At 38.1% G+C, this 24,678-nt stretch overlaps 1 protein-coding gene and 1 long non-coding RNA gene across 2 annotated transcripts in view; one reads left to right on the forward strand and one right to left on the reverse strand.

Annotated features, from left to right (window-relative positions):
• The window catches only part of LOC113250675 (uncharacterized), a 209,700-nt gene extending 203,482 nt beyond the window's left edge, over positions 1-6,218 (reverse strand). The window contains exons 1-2 of the long non-coding RNA XR_008955985.1: positions 5,950-6,218; positions 3,976-4,157 (exon numbers count right to left, since the gene is read on the reverse strand). This is a non-coding gene — a long non-coding RNA (uncharacterized LOC113250675). The remainder of the gene's footprint in view (positions 1-3,975; positions 4,158-5,949) is intronic.
• Positions 6,219-6,604: 386 nt separating this feature from the next.
• Positions 6,605-24,678, forward strand: part of WDR75 (WD repeat domain 75) — a 39,424-nt gene continuing 21,350 nt past the window's right edge. Inside the window, exons 1-6 of the mRNA XM_026492345.4 lie at positions 6,605-6,791; positions 12,073-12,202; positions 14,774-14,839; positions 15,940-16,030; positions 19,181-19,305; positions 20,745-20,815. Of these exons, the coding sequence (XP_026348130.1) occupies positions 6,706-6,791; positions 12,073-12,202; positions 14,774-14,839; positions 15,940-16,030; positions 19,181-19,305; positions 20,745-20,815 (569 nt within the window). The 5' untranslated portion in view covers positions 6,605-6,705. The remainder of the gene's footprint in view (positions 6,792-12,072; positions 12,203-14,773; positions 14,840-15,939; positions 16,031-19,180; positions 19,306-20,744; positions 20,816-24,678) is intronic.

The raw sequence follows: 24,678 nt of genomic DNA on the forward strand, positions 1-24,678 counted from the left end.
CCAAAAAGAAAGATCTCAAATCAATAACTTAATTTACACCTTAAGGAACTAAAAAAAGGAAAGCAAACTAAACTCACAGCCAGGTGAAAAAAATAATAAAGGTTAGAGTGGAGATAAACAAAGTAGAAAATAATAAACAATAGAGAAAATCAATGAAACCAAAATTGAAAAGATTGACAAGATGTTTCACTGACAAACATTTAGATAGACCAAGAAAAAAAAAACAGAGATAATGCAAATAAGATCAGAAAGAAAAGTGGGGACATCACTACCAATCTTACAGAAATAAAAAAGATTAGAATAGTATGAACAATTATAAGCAAACAAACTAGGTAACCTAGATGAAGTGAGAAAATTTCTGGAAACTTTTGAATTACCAAAACTAACAGAAGAAGAAACAGAATTATTTCAACAGACCTATAACAAGTAGAGACTGAATCAGCAATCACAAATCTCCCAACAAAGAAAAGTTCAAGACCAAATGGCTTTACTGGTGAATTTTACCAAATATTTAAAAAAAATAATACCAATCCTTCACAATCACCCAGAAAAAATTGGAAATGAGGAAACAATTCCTAATTCGTTCTATCAGGCAAGCATTAGTCTAATACCAGAGCCAAAGACACCACAGAAAAGGAAAAGGAAACTATAGGCCAAAATTCCTTATTAACATAGGAATAAAAGTCCTCAAAAACTATGAGCAAATCAAATCCTACAGCATATTAAAAGGATCATACACCATAACCAAATGCAGGAGTGTTTCAAAATATGAAAATCCATGTGGTAATACACCACATTAATAGAATCAAGCAAAAATCCCACACGATCATCTCAACTGACACAGCAAATTCATTTGACAAAATCCAACATCTTTTCATGATTAAAACTCTCAGCAAACTAGGGAATTTCCTCAATAAGATAAAAGGAATGTATGAAAAACCCACAGCTACCATCATACTAAATAGTGAAAGACTGAAAACCTTCCCCCTACGATCAGGAATAAGACAAGAATGTCCACTTTCACCACTGCTATTTAGCATTGTATTGGAAGTTCTAGTCAGATTAATTAGAGAAAGAAACAAAAAATATCCAAACTGGAACATAAGAAGTAAATATTCATAGATGACATGGTCTGATAAAAAAAAATCCTAAAGAATACACAACAAAAAACTATTAGAGCTATAAACGAATTCACCAAAGTTGCCGGATACAATATCAACACACAAAAATCAGTTTTATTTCTATATACTAGCAATTGAGAGAAGATATGTAGTGAGAGCTTAATGGTAAAGGGTTTCCTTTTGGAGTGACAAAAATGTTCTTGATATATAGAGTGATGGTTGCACAACATTGTGAATATATTAAATATCACTAATAAAAACTTTATGTTATATGTATGTCACCACAATTAAAAAAAAAACGAACTCTGATGCCCAGGTGACACTGCAGACCAATTACAACAGAATCTCTGGGAGTTGGACCAGGTTTCATTATTTTCTAAAATACTCCAGGTACTTCCTGTGTATAGCTAAGGGTAACTACTTGTTTATATATAGTAATAAGAATTTGGTTAAAAGATTGATATCAATAGCTAGAATATCCTTTGGGGATATGACTGGCATCAAGTATTTATTAACACCAGGTACTTAAAAGTACAGTGTTCTGCGTAAATACATTTTTATGGGGATAGGGCTTCAGAGTCTACTTAAGGGCTTTTTTGCATTGCTGTCACTAAATGTGCAATTTTTTTAGCTTTATGAAGTTATTCCCCATTGCCTAGTCTCTCAAATTGAAATCTGAGAGTTCAATTAAAATTTTTAAATTCTGACATGTCATTTTCGTAATCTGAGGAAAACATGTATCAGTATAACAACAAAAGTTTTCTTTTACAGTGATACTTCCCAATTGAATTACATCTTCAATCTGTAAAAAATAAAGTAATATTATCTATGTTTCCTGTCTTCACGGACACCCTCCATTCTCCCTTCCTACCTCCTAAACCAAGAGTCAGCATAATTCTTCCGTAAAGGACCAAATAGCAAATATTTTAGGCTTTTCATGACATACACTTTCTGTCACAGCTACTCACCTCTGACACTGTAGTACAAGAACAGCCATAGACAATACGCTAACAAGTGGACGTGGCTGTGTTCTAATAACTTTACTTTCAAGAGAGATGACAGGCCACATTTGGCCTACAGGCCAGTTTGTTAAATATTGATGTGGAAAGAATACGGAAAAAATTATTATTTCATATCTTCTCTCCCCTCAAACCTCCAACAACTCCTTCCCAATCCTTATCTCAGTTGATCATCTTAGTTGCTGTTTCACTGCAAAAATAGAAAGCAAGCAAAAGAAAAATTTCAAAAGCTCCCAGAACTACATCTTCCCATCTACCTGCATCTCAATCTCATTTCATTTCTATAGCTGAAGTGTCTGTGCTCCTGGCAAAGGCCAATCCCTCTACTTATACACTAGATTCCATCCTCTCTCACCTATTTAAGAAGTGTTGCAGCAATTATTTCCTTACTTTCTTTCATCGTCAATTTTTCTTTCTCCTGTGTCCTCTGTTAGCCTGTTATCTGCTGTATCTCTACCTTAGAAACAAAACAAAACAAAACAAAACAAAACAAAACAAAACAAAAACCCTTTGTCTCTTTATCTCACTTCCCCTCCAGCTATCATGTTTCTTCCTTTCTCTGTACACCAAAACTCCTAAAGAGTCCTAGTATCTCTAATTTCACTTCTTTATTCTCTCCTGAACCCACTTAAATCAGATTTTCATTCCCCTCACTCCATCAAAACTGCTCTTATCAAAGCCCCCAATGATTTCCATATTGCTAAGTGCAATAGCCAATTCTTTGTCTTCCAGTTATTTAATCTATCAGTCACAGTGGACACAAAAATCAGTTCTGCCTCTTTCTTCATTTGAGTTTCCTGGCATATACCCTCCTGATTTCCTTCTTAAACTGGCCAATCATTTGCTGGTTTTCTCTTCATCTTCCTGATCCCTACAAATTAAATTTGTAGTAGGACTCCATTGTTTTAGTTTTCATTTCACTAGTGACTAACGATGTTAGGCATCTTTTCATGTGTTTATTTCCTATCTGTACATCTTCTTTGGTGTAGGGTCCTCAAATCTTTTACCCATTGTTTTATTGGGTAGTTGTTTTTTGTTTGTTTTTGTTTTTGTTTTACTTTGGAAAGGAAATTTTTGTATTTCAGACACTACAAATTTAATGTAATGGCTAAAAGAGAAAATACTGACAACACCAAATACTGATAAAGATGTGAAGCCAATAAAACTTTGATACATTACTCACTGGAATGAAAATGATACAGAAACTCTGGAAAAACAGTCCAACATTTTCTTAAAAATTTAAAGATATGATTTGAACCAGGAATCCCACTGGTTGGTATTTATCCTAGAGAAAGAAAAGCTCATATTCACACAAAAACCTACACATGAATATTCAGAGCAGTATTAGAAAGGGGGAAAAAGCCTTCTACAAAAGAATGAATTAAAAAACTGTGGAATATCCATACAATAGAATACTACTCAGCAATAAAAAAAAAGGTAATCTCTGATCTACAAAACATGAATCTCAAATTCATTATGCCAAGTGAAAGAAGCTAGACTCAAAAGGTTATGAACTATATGATGCTGTTTATATGAGTATCTGGAAAAGGCAAAACTGTAGGGACAAAGAATCAATCAGTAGTTGTCTGTGTTACGGTTAATTTTATGTGTCAACTTAACTGGGTCATGGGGTTCCCAGACAGGTGGTTAAACATTATTTCTAGGTTTGTCTGAGAGAGTATTTCCAGATGAAGTTAGCATTTGAATCTATGGACTTATGGACTCAGAAAAGCACACTGCCCTCCCCAACCCAGTGTGGGTTGGCATCATTCAGGGCCCGCTAAGGGCCTGAAGAGAACAAAGAGAGGAGGAATGAAGAATTTGTTCTACTCTACCTGACTGCTGGACTGGGCCATTGGTCTTCTCTTGCACTTAGACTGGATTTACACCATCAAGCTCCCCAGGTTCTCAGGCCTTCAGACTCAAACTGAATTACACCACCAGCTCTCCAGGGTGTCCAATTTGCAGAATGCAGATCGTGGGACTTTTCAGCCTCCATAATTGAGTGCACCAATCCCTTTAAATAGATAGATAGACAGATCAATAATTGATCCTATTGGTTCTGTTTTTCTGCAGAACTCCGAATAATACAGATTTTAGTACTGAGAGTGGGATGCTGTTGTAATTAACAAATATCTGAAAATGTGAAAGTGGTCTTGGAACTGGATAAGGGTAGGAGCTGGAAAAGTTTTAAGGTGTATGCTACAAAAAGTCAATAATGCCATGAAAGGACTTCTAAACATGATTCTGGTGAGGACTCAGAAAGAAAAGAGGAGAGCTGGAGGTAACTAGGGACCTGTCAAATACACTTAGCTTACCTTCTCAACTAAGGAGCCAAGCTTTCTTAGCTCTCTTCTATGAAGTGCCTAGGGAAGTATCTGATAGTTTAACAGCACATGCCAAGAATATCTAGCCACCTTCCATCATCCTCAATATCATCTTAATTATTTGTGGTCCTCCAAACGCTTTAGAAAATTTTGCTCATGTACTAGTGCTTGAGGGCCAATCAACAAAGACTGATGTATTACTATACAAATGCCAGCTTATGAAAGAAACTATCAGACTTAGGAAGCAGCATTCATTATACTTAACAATTCTTGACAAAGTGAAACCCCACATTACAATCTAAATTTCAAACAATGGACTACCTAGCTCTGGCTACCTTCCAATTGTTGCTTATTGCTGCAGGACTTAAAACCAATATTGCTTGCCTGACACAACTTCATCAGTCCTTTTGCCTTCTGATTTCTTCTTAAGAAACCATACTCTCTTGTAAACACCTCTTTTTCCTATGGATTTTCCCAAAACTTTAGACTAAAAAAATAAGTTAACTATTTTCCCTTTTTGGCTGCCATTAGTTATTCCTCCTAGTTTCCCCAATAGCTCATGTCTCAATTCCACAAAACATTCCCTCAAAATAAAAATGTAGGTATCTTTCAATCCTGCAATACTCATTCTAGGAAGTTCTTCTGTAGCAATAGCAACAAATTTATGTGTTCTATAGCATTATTTGCCACTTTAAAAATGGAAATGATGAAATATCCACCTTTGAGACAATGATTTAATCAATTATGGTACATTCACTCTACAGAATACTATGCAGTCATTAAAAAGGAGATAAAATCTGTATGCAGTGAAAGCATAACAGGAGAAAAACAGAATTATGTAGTGCACTGTATCGAAGAATAATGTTAAGGATATGTATACCTAGAAAAATATCAGGAAGCATATACACCAAATTTTTAATGATGGAGAGTTATTTGTGGGGTGTAAGATGGGCTGGGATCATTCTAACCGTAATTCTGTACTGAAATTATTTTACTGCAAATCTGTACTAACATTGAATTTTTTAAATATTTTTTAACCTGCACAACCTTAACAAACACATATTCAGGTTAAACCTAAACATCCTCACAGAAATCTATTTTTTCTCATGTTACGATCTTACTTTCTTCAGCACACAATCTGATTAACTTTCTCTCCCACTGGATCCCGTCTGTCTTGCACTGTGTCTCACAATAATTATTAATGATTATTATTTGTCTCCAGAAAAACTGAAGAGATATCATAAATTTTTAACATATCAAGAAGTAACGCGTACAGGGCAGATCTCCCGTTCCTGCTAAAATTAAGCTGTCAGTGGCTCTTCACTCTTTGTAGTGATACAGGGCTGGCAGAGAGGATCGATAAATGTTTACTGAATTAGTGAATAAAGATAAGCACATCTAATATACAGGGACCACCAAAAAAAAGTACATAACTTTACAAAAAGGAATGGTAATAAAGTCTGTTAGGGCTTCCTAACGCACAGGCACGGTCGACTAATGCGTGAAGCTAAAACCAGAGCAACAGGAACAGAAGAACCCGTAGCAAAACAGGGAACTTGGGCCGGGGTGGGAGGTAATGTCAGATCGGTCCGAGCAGCTCCACCGAATTGGAGAAAGAAAGATGCACCAGAATTCCGGAAGAAGCAAGGCCCTCGGAGTAGTGAAGATTCTACAGGAACCTATGCTACGCTCGGCGGAACAGGAGAAAATGACGGCTAATGGGAGGGGCCGACAGCTATGTAAGAAGTAGACAGCTACCTTTCCACCCAAGCACTAACTGCGCGATCGAGAAACCAAGCCGTACGAAATGCCGGCGTCATCTCGCAGAGCCCGAATCACAGTGGAGAAAGCCGCTTTGGTGGGTGGGGAAGGGAGGCCGACTGAAGGTCACGTGATACACAATACGCCACCCTTCACTTCTGGCGGAAGTAGTTATCGAATCAAATTGACAGGGCCAGAGAAAAGCTTATTTGTACTAAATAACAGTTCAGGGGTGTCTAATATAAATTCCTTGTCTCCATGTCTCTGTTTCGCTTCTACCTTTTTTTACATGTGTCCTAATTTAACGTTGCCCACACGAAAGATGCCGGCACAGGCGCTGGGTCCTACCATAGAGACTGAGGCCTAGAGGGGCCCGCGCACGGGTTCTGTGAGCTGTGCCTCATGCCCTAGTGCCCGGCCTCCGTAGAGAAAATTCGGGGCGGGCCCGCGAGCGTGAGTTCCTGCGTTTGCGCAAAGATGGTGGAGGAGGATAGTGTCCGCGTGGTTCGTTGTGGCGGCAGCGAGTTGAACTTTAGGAGAGCGGTGTTTTCTGCGGATTCTAAGTATGGGGCCACCGTGCATTGCCAACCGGGCTGAGGGACGTGAGTCGCCGGGGGGGTGGGAGGAAAGAACTGTCAGGTTCGTCCCGACTCGCAACCCCGCGTTCTGAGCTCAGAGTAGGGGGCGCGTGCGGGAGCCCCCGTGGCACGCGTGAGGGACTGAGTGCTGTTAAGAGGAGTGAGAAACCACTTCGTGCCATGGCACCTTAGGCTGGGGCGCCTTTCTCCCTCTCAAAACTGTATCTGTAGGTAGATTGAGGGACCGGGGGCGGGCCCACGTGTCCAGAATTAGCTCGGCGTTGGGGCGGCGAAAGAGTCCAGGCACAGGTTATGTACGCCACTGCTCTTGCAGTACCGCGACGAATTCCTCTTTTGGAAAGAATCCGGACTTTGAGTTACTGAGAGATTATAGATTTCTGTTTTCTCCACACTCCCCTATTCTCTGAAAAGGTATTTCGGCAACGTTTTAGAAGTTTTGCGTGAATACGGGTGTTAGATTCCGTGCGGTATAGTAACATATATAACCCCTGGTCCCTTTTCGTAGGAGTTTAGTATAGCTGGAAACCAAACTGCTGGGTTCAAAACCCGGTTATTCCATCGTGTGAGCTTTGCAAGTCTTTAATCTTTGCCTCAGTTGCTTCATCTGTAAAACAGGAATAATACTTTGTATTCTATCGCATAGGGTTTTTGAGATGGTTAATTGCTTTAATACATATGAAGCAGGTAAAACAAGCCTGGCAGTTAATGGCTCAGTGTGTCAGCTGTCATTATTATTGCTCTGTTGTCAGCATCTGGAAGCGACGCAATGTAGGAAGAGATTTCAAATCATTTAAGGACAGAGTAACCCTTAGTAAAAACGCTTTCTACCTTAGAAGAGTAAAGATAATATCTTAGGAAAGTTTGTATCCCTCATGATATCTTGCTCATGAGTGTATGATAGCTGTTGAATGCATGCATGACTGAAGGAGTTTTCATAAACTGCCCTAGAGGCAAAAAAAAAAAAAAAAAGAATCCTTGGTCTTTATATGAAAGAGGGTTTTGTTGATACTCATAAATCAGGAAGAAAACCTAGACTTCAAAAGGGTGCCAAAGTTCTGGCACTTTGGACTTACATCTAGGTAGCCAGTTTCTTTTTTTCCCAGTGTTTTTACACTATTCATTATAACAAGATGTACTGTTTCGTTTGCTCAGTCCTACAATTTAAGTATTTGTCAGCTGTATATTATTTATAACAAGCTTATGTGATAAAAACTAAGATAACTTTAGTATGGATCCTACCTTCAAGATCTTACAGTCTAACAAGGAAAAGAAAATAATAACATGTTTCATACTGTGGTACTTTGGGAGTTCATAAGAAAGAGTACTTCAGACTGGTGAGGATGGACAGGTTCCTGAGGAAGTAATGTTTAGGCAAGGCTTAAATAGGTGAATGGTATTTTGACTAGGGAATATGGACAGAAGGCATTCCAAATAGCGAGCACAGTACAAAAGGAGTAGAATCCTAAAGATATTGAACGGACTGTGGTACGGTTAGCTAGTGTGAATGGTATATGGAGAGAGCTGGTGAGGTTGGAAAAGGAACATGAAGCCAGTTCTTGATTGTTTGGTCCAAAGAGCGTGTTTTTTTTTTTTTTTTTTTTAATTCCCTGGACGGAGGGCAGTGGGAGGTAACATGACTGTTTCTTCAAGAAAATTTAATCCAAAAACTGTGTATAAAACTATGTAATAAGTGGTGGAGAGTGGCAAGATCAGAGGTGGGTTGGCTTAGCATACTTGAGGTACAGTGTTGGTGTGAAAGGGAGAGTGATATAGTGGAAGTTTCCCTTCAGTATCAGGATCTTGGAAGACTAAGAGGAGTTTGCCCCGCCAGAGATATTGGGGGAGGACATCAGGCAAAGTGTGCAGCTTCAAATTGTTGGGGTGGGGTTGGGGGTAGGGAGTTTCATATGTGTAAGGTCAGTATAATTGCAGCATAAGGGAAGTGGTGGGAGAAGAATCTGGAAAAGTACAGACAAGGCTTAAAAGGCTAATTCAGGCATCCAAGCAAGAAATTGCTTTGGCCTAAACTAAGAATACTGAAGATGACAGAATTTTGGAGTGATTTAGCAATTAGAATTAACAAGAAGATGTTGAGTTCATTTGGAGGCGTGTTGAGTGTAAGGTACCTGTGAAGCAACCAGGTGGATCAAGCAAACAGTAGGTAGAAATTCAGTACTGAAGTTTGGGGAATTTGGTGAATATTTAGATGTGTCGTTGTTGTTGTTTGGTTTTTGTCGTCTATATTAGAATGTAGTAATTCAAATCAGTCCTCTTACAAATTAATAGGGTTATACTGAACTCATCAAGGATTTGGATAGTATCTGAAAGGTACTACAGGGGTTGGCTAGTTTATACAGAAAGAAGGCAGTTTTGTATTTTGCTTCCAGGAGCTTATCAAGAAAGCTGAAATAGAAAATAAAACAATAGAATTGTGGAATTTTAGCTGTCTCCTCTTGGTCACTAGGTCCTTGTGGAACTAGGACACAAAAACTCTATTCTGTCTACTTGAGGGGGTTCTTATGAGAGGCAGGCCAAGAGGTGAGTATACATAAGAATAGGTGGCATTCCTGTATCGGATATTACTGACTCCTGAGCCCACACCGTTTGTATTAATTACATCCTGTTACTTCCCACAGTTACAGGATGCTCTGCATTAGGTTGCTAGAGTATAGAAAATTTTAAAAGTGGGTCACTTTTGCCCTTTGCATTCCTAAATTCCTACAAAGCTAATGTCCAACTCTACATATTTTTCTTTTGCAGACCATTCTGTGTACTGCTGCTGTAATATTTTTCCTTAAGTATTACTGTCATACTATTATTACTCTCACCCTTATTCCTAGTCTTTCTCAGAACCCTATAATAATCTTCTGTTGCCTTCCTTAACTGGAGCTCTCTTTTCTGGCTTACAACGCCTTCCCTGATCTAGCTTAACTCTGCTTATCCAGTTGTGTTTCCTGACATAACCCAATGTACACACTTTGCTTGTTAGATAGGTACATTTCTTTTCTCTTGTAGGTACTATGTTCATTATTTCCCAGCTTTTGCTTATGTTGCTATTCTTTTTCCTTCCCAGCTCTTAAATTATGCATCCCTTCAGAGCCTCATTTAAGTTCTGGTTCCTGCTTGAAAGCATCCCTAACTTCTTACTTCTTCACTTCATCAACAAAGATGATTGAGTCCTGTGTGACAGGCATTGTGGTGCGTGCTTTACATGCATTTCTGTCTGCAGGGTTTAGGTATTATCCTAATTTTATGGAAGCATTTATTGAGTGTATACTGCGTGTGTTAAGGGTGCACTTGTATGTGTTGTTTCTTTTTGTCCTCATAATAACCCTGTGAGGAAGTGTTTTCTGCATCTTAAAGTGGAGAACAGTGATGTTTGAATGATGTAAATTCTCCCAACTTATTCAGCCCGTTTGTGTTTGACTAGTTTCCTGCCATACTATATTTCTATTACTAGATTTATAATAAGTACACACACCCTTCCTCCCCTGAAAGAGCTTACAGTCTCATAGGGGAAGTCTTCCAGTATGCCATGTGGTAAGTGCCCTGATAGAGCTAAGCCTACCTACCATCTTGTAGAAACAGAGTGGTGCTGAGCTGGAGTGAGAAAATGTGGGAAGGCTTCACCTGAGCTGAATCTACCTTAAGGAAGTAGTCATAAAGAATGTTCTGTGTAGACTGCAAAATTTACATAGAGATGTGCATAGAGAGCACATGTCCTTTGGGAACTTGCATTCAAATTTAAAGCCATTCTTTGCCCAGGAGCAAGGAGAGAGGAAATTCCTTTCCTCTGGGGAAGCATATCAGGAGTTTTCTTGGCACACAGTACCCCCTCCCCCACCATCATCTAAAAACTGCCTAGACGACCTGTTAGTGTTAATGGGGTGTGTCTGTGAGGAGTGCGAGGATGTTGCAGTTGTCAACCACCTGACTAGAGCATGGTTTACAAGTGAAAAAGTAGTTCCAAGTAGACCAGGTCAAATCACCAAAGGCCTTAGGAGTTTAGATCATATCCTAAAGGCAGTGGGAAAACACTAACAGATGGTAACTTAATTTTACCTTAAAGGAAGTAATGTGGTCAAATTTGCAAATTCAATCTGGTACAAGTAGGAAAGATGAATACGAGGGCCACACCTGGAAACTGTGTGAATCCCGTAAGAGTGGTCCAGGCTGGAGATGCTAAGACTCTGAATTAAGGTACTCATGGGAATAAAGAGGAAGATCCAGCCAGAGGGGTAACCATATACCTCAGATGTTTTGTTGCTTGAACTTCCTTAATCTATTACAGGTAAACACGACCATCTCCTGACTGTCTCCCTGCTATAGCACTATAAAATGCATTCTGATTTCAGAGAAAGCAGGTGTCTTAGAACTGATAAAATAGGGTAATGGTAACCCTGGTCAGCATTAGAAGATTTACTCTTTTGTTATTTTGTAATAATTTTTTATTGGTTCATTTTATCCATTTAGTTTGCCAAATCTTTGAAGATCAGGTGGGTCTATTCCAGAAATTAGATTGGACATTGGGAGTCAAAGATAAATTAAGGCCTTTGCCCTATCAGAGCTGATGGCCAGATAAGGAAAGTAGATACGTATGTAAATACATACTTTCAACACAACGTGAAAAGTACCAAGATCAACTCATGTACAGGATGCTTTGGGAGCACAGAGAAGTGGTCTAGCCTAGGAATTCTGTGGTTTGTACTTCTAGAGCGCATGGAAAAACCCCATCAGGCATGTATAATGTTTAGTAGTAATGGGCACAGAACAAACATTTTTTATTTTGTGGAAACTAGAAGATTTGTACCTCTGAGCTTTGTTCTGTGCTTATATCCATAATGAAAACTGTCAAGTAAATATTGCCCCCCCCTTAACTACTTTTAGTATTTTAGTAGCCTCTGCCACAAATCTAAAAAGCAAAACCAACATTTTAGCAATAAGAAAAAGAACTGTCACAAAGTCTTTGTACCCTGCTCTAAAAGAGGCCTTGCCAACTAGAGAGAACTTTGACTTAGCATTTATAAGGTGCTGTCCCCAGTAAACAATGGAGAGTAGGGGACATGGGAAGATGCTGTCAGAGTAATGGGGTATAGTAAGTGATACATAGCACACAATTTTTAATACATGGTTTTTGAAACTGTTGTTTTGAAAGAAACCTCTTTTGCAAGTTAAAAAATTTTTCATGGACTATAAAAAAAGATGCTCTATAAATACATGAAGCTTAATTTTTTCTTATTTCCAGGTATATCTTCTGTGTCTCTGGAGACTTTGTTAAAGTTCATAGCACAGCTACAGAAGAATGTGTACACATATTGCAAGGGCACAGAAATCTGGTGACTGGAATCCAGCTCAACCCCAACAATCATCTACAGGTGTCAAATTATTTTTAATTGCCTATTTTAATACTGGCTTTGTTGTTGCCAGAAGATTGTGAATTGATTTTGGCTGGGAGACTTTGTAGGTTATAATTAGAAAAATACAGGTATCCTTTGCTTTTCAAAAGTTCGTATTATGCCACTTCATTTTTACAAAGAAAGAGAGAAGAAAAGCAAAAATAGCATCCAATATTTATTTGCAGCAAGGTGTTATAGAGGCAGCATGCACCCCTTCCAGCGAGAGTGGCACCACCAGTCTCTTTCCCGAGGAGCTACATACACTCAGCATCTCAGCGCCAAGCCACCATAGCTTTAAACTGTCTGTGAGCATCTGTGCTTTATCTCAATGTATTTCATACGTTCATTAGCAAGATGAGCCCTAAGGTATCAGAAAAGCCTAAGAGGTTATTTTTGGGGTCTGGGAACACTAAAAATTTTTCTGTATAAATTAATGGTAATTACTTCTTCGTTTTACACCATTTCCACTACAGAAGGTTTCATAATACTTTCAGATAGCGGGGGAAACTTGTATGTTGATTTTTCTGATTCAGGGTATTTTTCACATATTTTTAGTTTTCAAAATAGGGTCACAGCCTAGAACTACATTGCCCCCCCCCCCCCAAAACTGTATTCTGTGAGCCATTTGTTCCAAAGGATGCTAATAGGTGTTGCTTGAAAGAAGACATTCTTGGCTATCTGAGTTTCTGAAATTCAGGGCTAGACACAGTTAGATGAACTTCTTGGTTGTAGATCCTCTCAGGTCCTTTTATAAGCATTGTGAATATGCAAAAGGGGTGTATACCATTTTGTTTCTCAATCTTCTATGCCCTTGAACCTTTGATTTCTGGAACACATTTTTGAAAATGCTGGCTAAAAGGGATTGATGTTGTAAACCTGTTCCTTTACAGATGAGGCTTTTCAGTGTCGATGCAGATGTTACCTAATCTTAAAGCCAGTGCTGGACAAGAGGGATTCTTTAGTCAGTGGATGGACCAGTTAATTTCAGGACGAACTTGGGCATCCAGTTTAATGCAGACCCTCCCACTCACCCCACAAAGCAGCTCTTCTCAGAATTCAAAAATAATGAAATGTCATTTTAATTCTGTTCTTACATTCCAGCAGCTGCTAAAGAGATCTCAAAAACATTTTACTCTTGCTCTTGTTTTTGATCAAATTCCATTTTTCTGGATTAGTCACAGCTAACTTGGAAGTTACTGCTTGATACAAGAACAGATTTGCATTGCCATTCACTGTATTATCACAGAGGAAGTAGGGCATAAAGTGATAGTGATTATCTTCTTTCCAAAGTTAAATGAGCCACTGAAAATCAAAGTTAAGTAGTTTTTCTGCAGGGTGCAAGCACAGATTTTTTTTCCTTGCTGTCCTCTAAGGGTTTGACAAAATAGTCTATTATTACATGTAGCATTTGAATGTTACTCATAGCAGAAATATCATTTTGTTAAAATTGGAATTTGTGAAATCTGTATTACTAAATTTTATAGCAAAACAAAAAGCAAAATATACAATGCATAAAAGCTCTATTTCAGGTCACTGGAAGTTAATAAAATTAGAGGAGGACAATATTACAGGTTTGGTTGAGGTGATAGGGAGTGCAGATTCTCTGGACTTTGCAGTCATGGGATTTGTGTGCTTACCAATTGTTTTGACAGTGATTGTGTGGTTATTATGTTTTACTGATCCATGTTCATAATTTTTCCTTTTATGTGGTACTTGTGATGTATGTTTTCTACTTATTGTAATTCTTTAACTTGAATAGATAATATTCATCATTTTCTTTTCTCTGATTCCATGTCCTCGTTGGGAGAAATCTTAAAATTGCCACTTTCAGAAAACTTGAAATTCTTTATAAACATTGTAAGTGAAGTATTTTCACAGTAACAGCAACAAATAATCCACCATGACCTTAGTAAAATTAAGTCCATTGGGACAAAAATAGAAATAAAAATGCACGTTATTAAGGCCTTCTGGTGCTACCAGAGTGTGGTGCACAAACCAGTGCTACAAATGGTTGGTTACCACTCTGCAATGAGAATAGTGTAGAAATTGAGTGATCCAGAACTTTAGAGCACTTCAACATTGCCGCAGCATCCGAGTGCATAACTTCGATTGTGTTTTACAAAAGTATTGTTTCTTGATGTGGTGGACCTTTTTTTTTTTTTTAATAAAAACAAGACATTCTTATCATTTGAGAAGCACTCCTTTAATCCCCATGTAAGATGAAGGTGGTTCTGCTAATAAAAGAGGACTGGGTGCTGGAAGAAATAATAGCAAGCTCTAAAGTGCTTTTCATAGCTCAGTGACTTCCCATCTCCCTCTTGAAGATAGAGGGCTGACTTCTGACCCCCCTCATTTTAATTAAAACTTGAAGTTCCTTCAAAAAGCTGTGATTATATTTTCTATTTCGCAAAAACAATGTGATTAGGTGACTCTGCCTCTATAAGGCTAATAATTTAATGAACAAAAAATGTCATCTATATCACTTATTTGTTTGATATCTTAATGAAGTTCTATTTTGTAATAAATTTTGTACTTTTTTTACCCTTTTAGTTGTATTCTTGTTCCTTTGATGGCACGATTAAACTGTGGGACTATATAGATGGCATTTTAATAAAGGTACGTGTATTGATCTTCTATTTTCATTATTTGAAAAGGGATGGCAACACAATTTAATGACAGACACATTTCTTTTCTTTTTTTTAAGATTTTATTTATTTTTGGGGGAGAGAGAGAGAGAGAACACACAAGTAGGAGCGGCGGGAGGGGCAGAGGGAGAGGGAGAAGCAGACTCCCTGCTGAGCAGGGAGCTTGACACAGGGCTAGTCCCCGGACCCCGCGATCATGACCTGAGCCAAAGGCAAACGCTTAACCAACTGAGCTACCCAGGTGCTCCTAGACACATTATTTTCTTCTATAAGGCCTAATCTTTAGATAGACTTTCTAAACAAGTTGAGAAAGTCACACACTATAAAAGAAAAGAAATTTGACTATTTGAAAATTTTAAACTTGTAACAAAAAGATGAGCAATAAAATCAGAAGAAGATATTTACAAGAGTTATTATCCCTAATATACAGAAAATTCCCAAAACCAGTAAGGAAAAACTAATGACCCAGTAGGAAAAAAATGGCACAGGGTAGGAATATGTAATTCACAGGAAAAATGTAATAGCCAGTAAACATGAAAAGGTGTTTAACCTCAGTAATAGAGAAAGGACACAGCATTTTCCCCTATCACTTTAGCCAAATTGCAGACTGCAAAAACAATCTAGTGATAGGTAAAATGTAGAGAAACAGATACTTTTATTTTTGTACATAATCAATTACAGTACAAATGAAAATGAAAACATAACTTTTGCTTCAGCAATCTCACTTTAGGAATCTCTTGTTAAAATAATGACATGTGTAGTCTTTACAGCATGGTTTATGGTAGAAAAAAATTGAATATGACCTTGATGTCAGTTAAAGTTTCATATTCATTCAGTAGAATACCATATAACCATTAAAAAGAAACATGTGAATCTAAATGTATTAATTTGAAAACGTATTCAACAAATATATATTGAGTGTCTTCTGTATACCATGTATTCTGATGTTGGGATACAGCAGTGAGCACAATAGATTTAAAAAAAAAAAAAATTCCTTGCCCTTTATGGAACTTATGTTTGGGGATTGAGAGTAGACAGACGATAAACAATATGGTACTTTTTATCTTTCAGACTTTCATAGTAGGGCATAAACTTCATGCCCTCTTTACTCTAGCCTGTGCTGAGGATTCTGTCTTTGTTATAATAAATAAAGAAAAACCAGGTATAGTATAATTTATTTTGTTTTATGTAGCATTTGGTTACTCTTCCCATAGGTTCTCAAAATTTATTTGGTTTTACCTTGAAATTAACAGTTTTTGGAGCTGGCATTTAAATTGCTTCTGTTATTCATTCATTTTGGGGAAGCTTTCCAATAGCTCTGAAATGCACAATGCGAGAATGATTACTTAATATGTAATTGTAATAATAGATGGCAGAGCTCCAGTTTCAAAGCTGTTTTGCAGAGGTGGGCTAGAGTTTGTCTTTCTGCTAACCTTAATCTATCATTCTTAAGCATCACTGTCATTTATCCATTATTGAACACTCCTTTTGTTGATCCTGAATCTGTCAGAAGTGGTATAGAAAACAATTTGATATTAAGAGCTAGTAGTGTGATTAAATTATTATATCTTCATTATCATTGGAACATGATTTCATTGAAATTGCCATGTTTCAGAGCAATTTATGAATTCCTGGAATATCTTCAGTGGTTACAAAAATTGTCCTCTAGCAGAGTATTTGATACATTAGAACATTGACAAGAGGGATCTATCCAAAGAATTTTTCTACCGGAATTCAAGAAGGCCACTGCATCCTCTGGTGTTCTGTATAAAATATAGCTGTATTCAGAACTCAAAGGTGAAAGGAGCTTTAAGATGGTTACTAAGCAGTCTGCTAGACTGACTCATGGCTCACTAGCTAGCTAAATGAATCCTTTCCATGGTATATTTTTGTTTGTTGTTTGGGTTCGGTTGGGAGGGGGTATTTTGTTTTGTGTGTGTGTGTGCGTGTTTGGCTGGAACAAATTTGCAGATTGTTTTATATCATGGACTTTTAAATTATTTGAGAATAGTTAAAACTGTAAAAGCAAATCTCTTTTTTTAGCTAAAAATTGTTTGGTGAAATTTGTTAATGAGTAATATTTTATCAAAAATGTGACACGAAAGAATAAAAGCAGTAAGTTCAGTTTTTTTATGTAGCCCATAAACTACCTCTAAAGGATATTCCAAAAAATGTTCTGGAAATGGCAACATTTCTTAAAATAATTAAGTTTCCTTCTTAGTTGACTATTTTAGATAACACTTTTCAATATTTAAGTTCTGTTTTATATATGAGTATATGGATTCTTAATGTCTACCCACATACTAAAAATTCAGATTCCTAATCCCCCTGACACTTGATTCACTAGTTTTGAGATTTAATCTAGGAATTTACATTTTTATATTTCCCCAGATGATTAAGCTCATCCATCACATTTAGTAACCAGTCTGTATACTAACACCATGATTCCTCAATTGCAAGGGTAAATGCTAATAGTTGTAGCAAAACGTTTTATTGGTGATTCTTAACACTGGCAGCATATTAGAATCACCCCAACTAACTTAAAATGTTAAGATTCCCTGTGCTGCCTGTTTACTTAAATATTCCCTAGTTGAGTCTAACATGCAAGCCAGGATAGAAAACTACTGATCTAAAATAAAGACCTTGGCATTCACCTTTTGGAGTTAACCAAATGCTGTGATCTAATCTGAATTCTATTCGTGGTGGGATTAGTGTTGCTCTCCAGTACTTAACACATCATGAGCACTCAGCATGTGAAAATCTAGTTAGCTGTTAACTTAAAAATGTGAATCAGGCTTAAAATGGCATTTCATAGAATAGATCTAAATATGTATATATATCCTTCACTTGTTTCATCTTTGTTCCACAATCTGAAACCAGTCTCTGATTGAAAATTGTGTAAATCATGTTGAAGTATGCTTTGCTACTTTAAAAACATTTTTTATTTACATGTCATCTTTTATGGTATCATTTTTTGACTGTATGTAATTTATTCATTTAATTTCTAACTGAAAACCTATGTGCCAGACACTATTTTGGTTGTGGAGAGCAAAATAGACAATCCCGACAATAAGCAGACTAGATCAGTCATCAGATGTAATAAGGTGAAAGATGCTTTAGAGAAAAATGTAGCAGGGTAGGGGGATAGGCAGCAGTGGAGAAATACATATTTAAATGAGTAGTCAGGGAAGGTTCTGAGTAGAATAAGCTGTACAGCAATATTGGAGAAGCATGTTCTACAGCATTTCTAGCATGTTTGAGGAATAGCAGCGAGGTTGGATTGGAGTGATCCAGGGGAGAATAGATAATATATAACCTTATAAGTCATTGAAAGGACTTTGGTTTTTACTCTGAATAGTTAAAAAGCCATTGAAGAGTTTTGAGCAGAAGAATGAAATGATCTGACTTAGTTGTACTAGATTCTCTGGCTTGATCAGAGTAGACTAAAGAGGGACAAGGATAGAAGTACACAGTACAGTTAAGAGGTCATTGCTTAGGTGGTGGGAAATAATTGTGTTCTGGGTATCTTTGGAAGATAACAGCCAACAGGGTTTGCTGATGGTTTGATGTAGGATATAAAAGAGAAGTCCAAGATAACGTGAGGATTTAGTCTAAGCAACTGGGTAAATGGTCTTGCCATTTCCTGCAGTGAGCAGAGTTGGGGAAGACTAACTTTAAAAAGGAAAATCAAGAGTTCAGGGTTTGGGCATGTGAAGTTTGAGATGACTGAGAAGGCTAGAAGAACCAAGAGTTCAGGGCAAATAATAAGCAGGCTGAAAACGGGAAAATGGCACATCAGTGTGTTTCAGTTTGTATTCATTATAATGTCTGAGAGAATAAGGAAGTAGCATAGTAAAATACAGCTATTCTCTTGGGAGATTTTTTAAATGGGATATAACGAGAACAGCATGTCAGTATTATAGAAGAGGAGATATATCTTGTGAATGTGTGGCAAGCACATAGCATTCTGAAAGCTCTCAGATGGGTTGTTGCCTTTGGCTGCTCAGTTCACCAATACACCATATTCCATCTCCATTGTAAAGGTCAGCTTAATACTTTGGAATACAGAATATACCAGTAAGATAGTTTTGTTTTTACATATATAGAGCATGTATGTGTGGGAGTTGTGAAATTAGACTTCCATTTAAAATTTGTATATTCAAATGAATAGTCCAACTTGAGGCACATTTTGTTGAAGATAGCCTAGAATTATTGCCATTGAATGAATTCTAATTAACAGTTTCATATGAATAAGTGCACATGTTCATTTTCTCTGGAGAAGCTTTGTATTAACATAGCTTCCTTTGGCTAGATGTATTTCAGCTGGTTTCGGTGAAACTGCCAAAATCATCAAGCCAGGAAATAGAAGCTAAGGAGCTCTCCTTTGTTTTGGATTATATAAACCAGTCACCCAAGTGCATTGCCTTTGGAAATGAGGTAAAATTTGCTTTGGTTTTCTATTTTGTATATAAAATCTCTTTGCAGCAATGTCTCCTCTGAGCATTTTATGTTATAGTCACTGAATATTGCCTTGAGTTACAGTATTTTTTTAGGAGCTAAGCAGTTCCATTACTTTAACATGTATTTATGGGATAGATTTTTTAGCATCCTTAATCTTATGTATACTATTGTTCTTGTAAACCCTCTGGTCAAAAAATATCAATATTTCAGCATTTCACCCCTTTCTTAGCCTGCCCCATGTAAAAGCCACTCAAATCCTTTCATTTTAGACTTCTTTAGAAAATATGACCTCCCTGTCCATAATCAGTGTTCCCATTGTAGAAAATTGGGAAATTAAAAATAAAGTGAAGAAATTAAATCTTACCAGTGATATTTGAAGAATCTCTTTCTAGACTTTTTCCTAAACGTATATAAAATAACTTTTCCTAAACTGAATTAGGATCTGAAGGCCTTTGTTTTCACTTAACATTGCAACATGAGTGCATACTTAAATGTTCATCAGAAATAATAACTCTGATGTTTCTACCATGATTGAGCCTTTCCCTATTAAAAATCACTGTGTTATTTTCAAGTCAAGCACCACCGAAAGTCCCTAGATGACACTGGTGGCAAGTTTCTATAGTCTAAGTTTATAGCATTATTTTGGCTTTGTTCTAAAAAAGGTTAATTTCTTATAGTAGAGAAAACACTTTAACATTAAAGACTGGAAGTACTGAGCATTGGCAAGATATGGAGCAAAGGTAAACATCTGTCCTTACCATGAGCCAGCAGTTCCACTCCTAGGTAGAGAAATGAGAACATGACCATAAAAAATGTTCATCAACAAGAGAATAATTCGTGATATGTATTCATTTATTGGAATGCTACTTCGTAAAAATAGAAACTAAAGATAGAGATAAGAGCATGAATGAATCTCAAAAAGGTGATAAGCTAGAGTTCACACAACAAAACTATACATTGTACCATTCTGTTTGTATAATGTTCTAGAACAGGGAAGTAAACTGTGGTGGTAGAAATCAGTGGTTGCTGGCAGGGGCAGGGACATTGGGAATGACTAGAAAAAGGAACAATAAAACATTCCTGAGGTGAAGAAAATGTTCTAAATCAGGCGGTGGTGGTGGTGGTGGTTACATGGATCTACTTGTCAAACATTGCATTGTTTTGTATGTAAATTATGCCTTAATAAAAAATATTCAAATCATTATGCATTAAGCTAGAAGGTTTAGTTTTCAGATATAGGACCTAAGTTCGTCTTTTAATTTTCTGTGATTATTTTTAAAGGATTAACCTTTCCATAGCTAACTATATCATTTTATATTAATATGCTCAATCTGCAAAAAAAAAATTGTTACTGTGTTAACTTTTGTGATGAGAACAGTTTTAGTTTTGTGAATGTCATCTCTTTGCAATACTAGGGAGAATATGTTGCTGCAGTACGGGACTTTTACTTGTCTGTCTATTTTTTCAAAAAGAAGACAACATCAAGGTAAGAATTTCTTTTTGATAGCTTTATTAACTTGAGTTTGTTGTAATTTTATTTTGTCTTCATACCTGTGACCCAGAGCTGTTTCTAGTTTCATGTTGCAAGTGATTGTGAAACCACTGCATATAGAGGTAGAGTTTTTAACCCACGGTGGATAGGGTTGAAGGAATCATTAGTCACAAAAACCTACGGAGCTTTGTCCAACCAAAATCCCTTGTCCACTTAGATTCTGGTGTGCAAATAAGATGTCAAAATTGGATGTAGTTTGAGATTAGAGGAGGAGTTAAGATGGCAGAGGAGTAGGGGACCCCTTTTTCAGCTGGTCCCCTGAGTCCAGCTGGGTAGGTACCAGACCATCCTGAACATCCACGGAATCAGCCTGAGACGCAGGAAGATACATCTGGATCTCTACAAACGACCATCTCCAGCGCTGAGTATTGAGGTATGAAGCAGGGAGCCTTGAAACCACGCACCGATATCGGAAGATAAACGGAAGGGGGAGGGAGCCGCCGCGTTTGGGCGCCAGAAAGCGGTAGCCACCTGCACGGGGGAGCAGGCGGACTTGCGGACCCGCACCCGTGAGAGAGCGGACTGAGACTGTGAGCCGGGGAACGCGCGTGACCAGTCTGAGGGCCGGAGCTTTGGAGCGCCCATGAGCCACACTGAAATGGAGCTCTGGAGCGCGTGGGGGCGGCTGGCGGCTGGCGGTGTTAGAAACACAAAGGACAGAGACGCGCTGGCCCTGGAAGTGAGAACTGGGACGCCAGCTGTGGGGCGCACATCCCGGGATGCTGCAGGGTTGAGCGGCACCAACAGAAACAGAGTTAAAGTGGCCAGAACATCAGTGGAGAACGGTCCGCAATCCCTCTGTTCTGAGACAGAGGCTGAGATTCGGCCACTTCTGCTCTGACTCTCAGAAGAATCACAGCAAACTGCCAGGGAAAGCCACCAGAGAACAAAAGCCTGGAAAGACCGGCTCACAGTGTGCCCATCCCCCTCCCAGGGGACATGGAGACTCTACCCAAACAGGGTTGCCTTGATATCGGTACAGCTGGCCCTTCCCCCAGAAGGCAGGCTGAAAAATCAAGAAGCCCACATCCCTAAGATGCCTATAAAACAAGTGAGCACTGCCTGGGTCCTGGTCAGTAATGTGGGCTCTGGACAACCCCGCAACCTCTCCTCATCAGAATGACAAGAAGGAGAAATACCCCCCAGCAAAGAAAAGACAATGAGTCTGTGGCCTCTGCCACACAACTAATGGATATGGATATAACCAAGTTATCAGAAACGGAGTTCAGAGTAACAATGGTCAAGATGATGTGTAGACCTGAAAAAAGTATTAACGAAAATGTTAATGAGAATATAGAATCTCTAAGGGCGGAAATGAGAGCGAATCTGGCAGAAATTAAAAATTCTATGAATCAAATGCAATCAAAACTAGAGGCTCTGACGGCCAGGGTGAATGACGCAGAAGAACGTACCAGCGAATTGGAGGATGGGTTTGTAGAAGAGAAAGCTAAAATAGAAACTGGGCTCAAAAAAATCCAATCTCGGGGTGCCTGGGTGGCGCAGTTGTTGGGCATCTGCCTTCGGCTCAGGGCGTGATCCCGGCGTTCTGGGATTGAGCCCCACATCAGGCTCCTCTGCTGGGAGCCTGCTTCTTCCTCTCTCACTCCCCCTGCTTGTGTTCCCTCTCTCGCTGGCTGTCTCTCTGTCAAATAAATAAATAAAATCTGAAAAAAAAAATCCAATCTCAAGAATGTAGGTTACAGGAGATTACTGACTCAGTGAAACGTTCCAGTGTCAGAATCATCGGCATCCCCGAGGGGGTGGAGAAAGAGGTCTAGAAGAGATATTTGAACGAATTGTAGCTGAAAACTTCCCTGATCTAGCAAAGGAAACAAGCTTTCGTGTCCAAGAGGCAGAGAGGACCCCTCCCAAGCTCAACCACAACAAACCTATGCCACGTCCCGTCATAGTGCAGTTGGCAAATATTAGATCCAAGGATACAGTATTGAAAGCAGCCAGGGCAAAGAAATTTCTCACATACCAAGGCAAAGGTATCAGAATTATGTCAGACCTGTCTACACAGACCTGGAATGAGAGAAAGGGTTGGGGGAGGGCATTTTTAAAGCTCTTTCAGAGAAAAACATGCAATCAAGGATCCTTTATCCAGCAAGGCTGTCATTCAGAATTGATGGAGAGATAAAGACCTTCCAGAATCGCCAGTCATTGACCAATTTCGTAACCACGAAACCAGCCCTACAGGATATATTAATGGGGGTTTTATAAAAGTAAAAAGGCCCCAAGAGTGATACAGAACAGAAAGTCACAATCTATAGAAACAAAGACTTTACAGGCAACATGGCATCATTAAAATCATCTCTCTCAATAATCAGTCTCAATGTAAATGGCCTAAATGCTCCCATAAAGTGCCACAGGGTTGCAGATTGGATAAAAAGACATGACCCATCCATTTGCTGTCTACAAGAGACTCATTTTGAACCTAAAGATACATCCAGACTGAAAGTAAAGGGATGGAATACCATCTTTCACGCCAGTGGACCTCAAAAGAAAGCTGGGGTAGCAATTCTCATATCAGACAGATTGGATTTTAAACTAAAGACTATAGTTAGAGATACAGAAGGGCACTATGTTATTCTTAAAGGATGTATCCAACAAGTGGATATGACAATTATAAATATATATGCCCCCAACAGGGGAGCAGCAAGATATACAAGCCAACTCTTAACCAGAATAAAGAGACATATAGATAAAAATACATTAATAGTAGGGGACCTCAACATTCCAGTATCGGAAATAGACAGAGCACCTAAGCAGAAAATCGACAAAGAAACAAGAGCTTTGAATGCCATACTCAACGAGTTGGACCTCATAGATACATATAGAACACTACACTCCAGAACCAAAGAATACTCATTCTATTCTAATGCCCATGGAACATTCTCAAGAATAGACCATGTTCTGGGTCACAGAACAGGTCTCAACCGATACCAAAAGACTGAAATTATTCCCTGCATATTCTCAGACCATAACGCTTTGAAATTGGAACTCAACCACAAGGAAAAATTTGGAAGAAACTCAAACACTTGGAGACTAAGAACCATCCTGCTCAAGAATGATTCGATAAACGAGGAAATCAAAAATCAATTTAAACAATTTATGGAGACCAACGAGAATGAAAACACAACGGTCCAAAACCTATGGGATACTGCAAAGGCAGTCCTAAGGGGGAAATACATAGCCATCCAAGCCTCACTCAAAAGAATAGAAAAATCTAAAATGCAGTTTTTATATTCTCACCTCAAGAAGCTGGAGCTGGAACAGAGGAAAAGGCCTAATCCATGCAGGAGAAAGCAGTTGATCAAGATTAGAGCAGAGATTAATGAATTAGAAACCAGGAGCACAGTAGAGCAGATCAACAGAACTAGAAGCTTGTTCTTTGAAAGAGTAAATAAAATTGACAAACCTCTGTCAAGACTTATCCAAAAGAATAGAGAAAGGACCCAAATTAATAAAATTATGAATGAAAAGGGAGAGGTCACAACCAACACCAATGAAATTGGAAGAATTATTAGAAACTTTTATCAACAGCTTTATGCCAGTAAATTAAGCAATCTGGAAGAGATGGAGGCCTTCCTGGAAACCTATAGACTACCAAGACTGAAACAGGAAGAAACTGATTTTTTAAACAGGCCGATTAATTATGAAGAGATTGAAACATAAAAAAACCTTCCAAAAAACAAAACTCCAGGACCGGATGGTAGTCCCGGGGAATTCTACCAAACATTCGAAGAAGAAATAATACCTATTCTCCTAAAGCTATTTCAAAAAATAGAAACAGA

The sequence above is a fragment of the Ursus arctos genome, unplaced genomic scaffold, assembly GCF_023065955.2.
Source record: "Ursus arctos isolate Adak ecotype North America unplaced genomic scaffold, UrsArc2.0 scaffold_1, whole genome shotgun sequence".
Lineage (NCBI taxonomy): Eukaryota > Metazoa > Chordata > Mammalia > Carnivora > Ursidae > Ursus > Ursus arctos.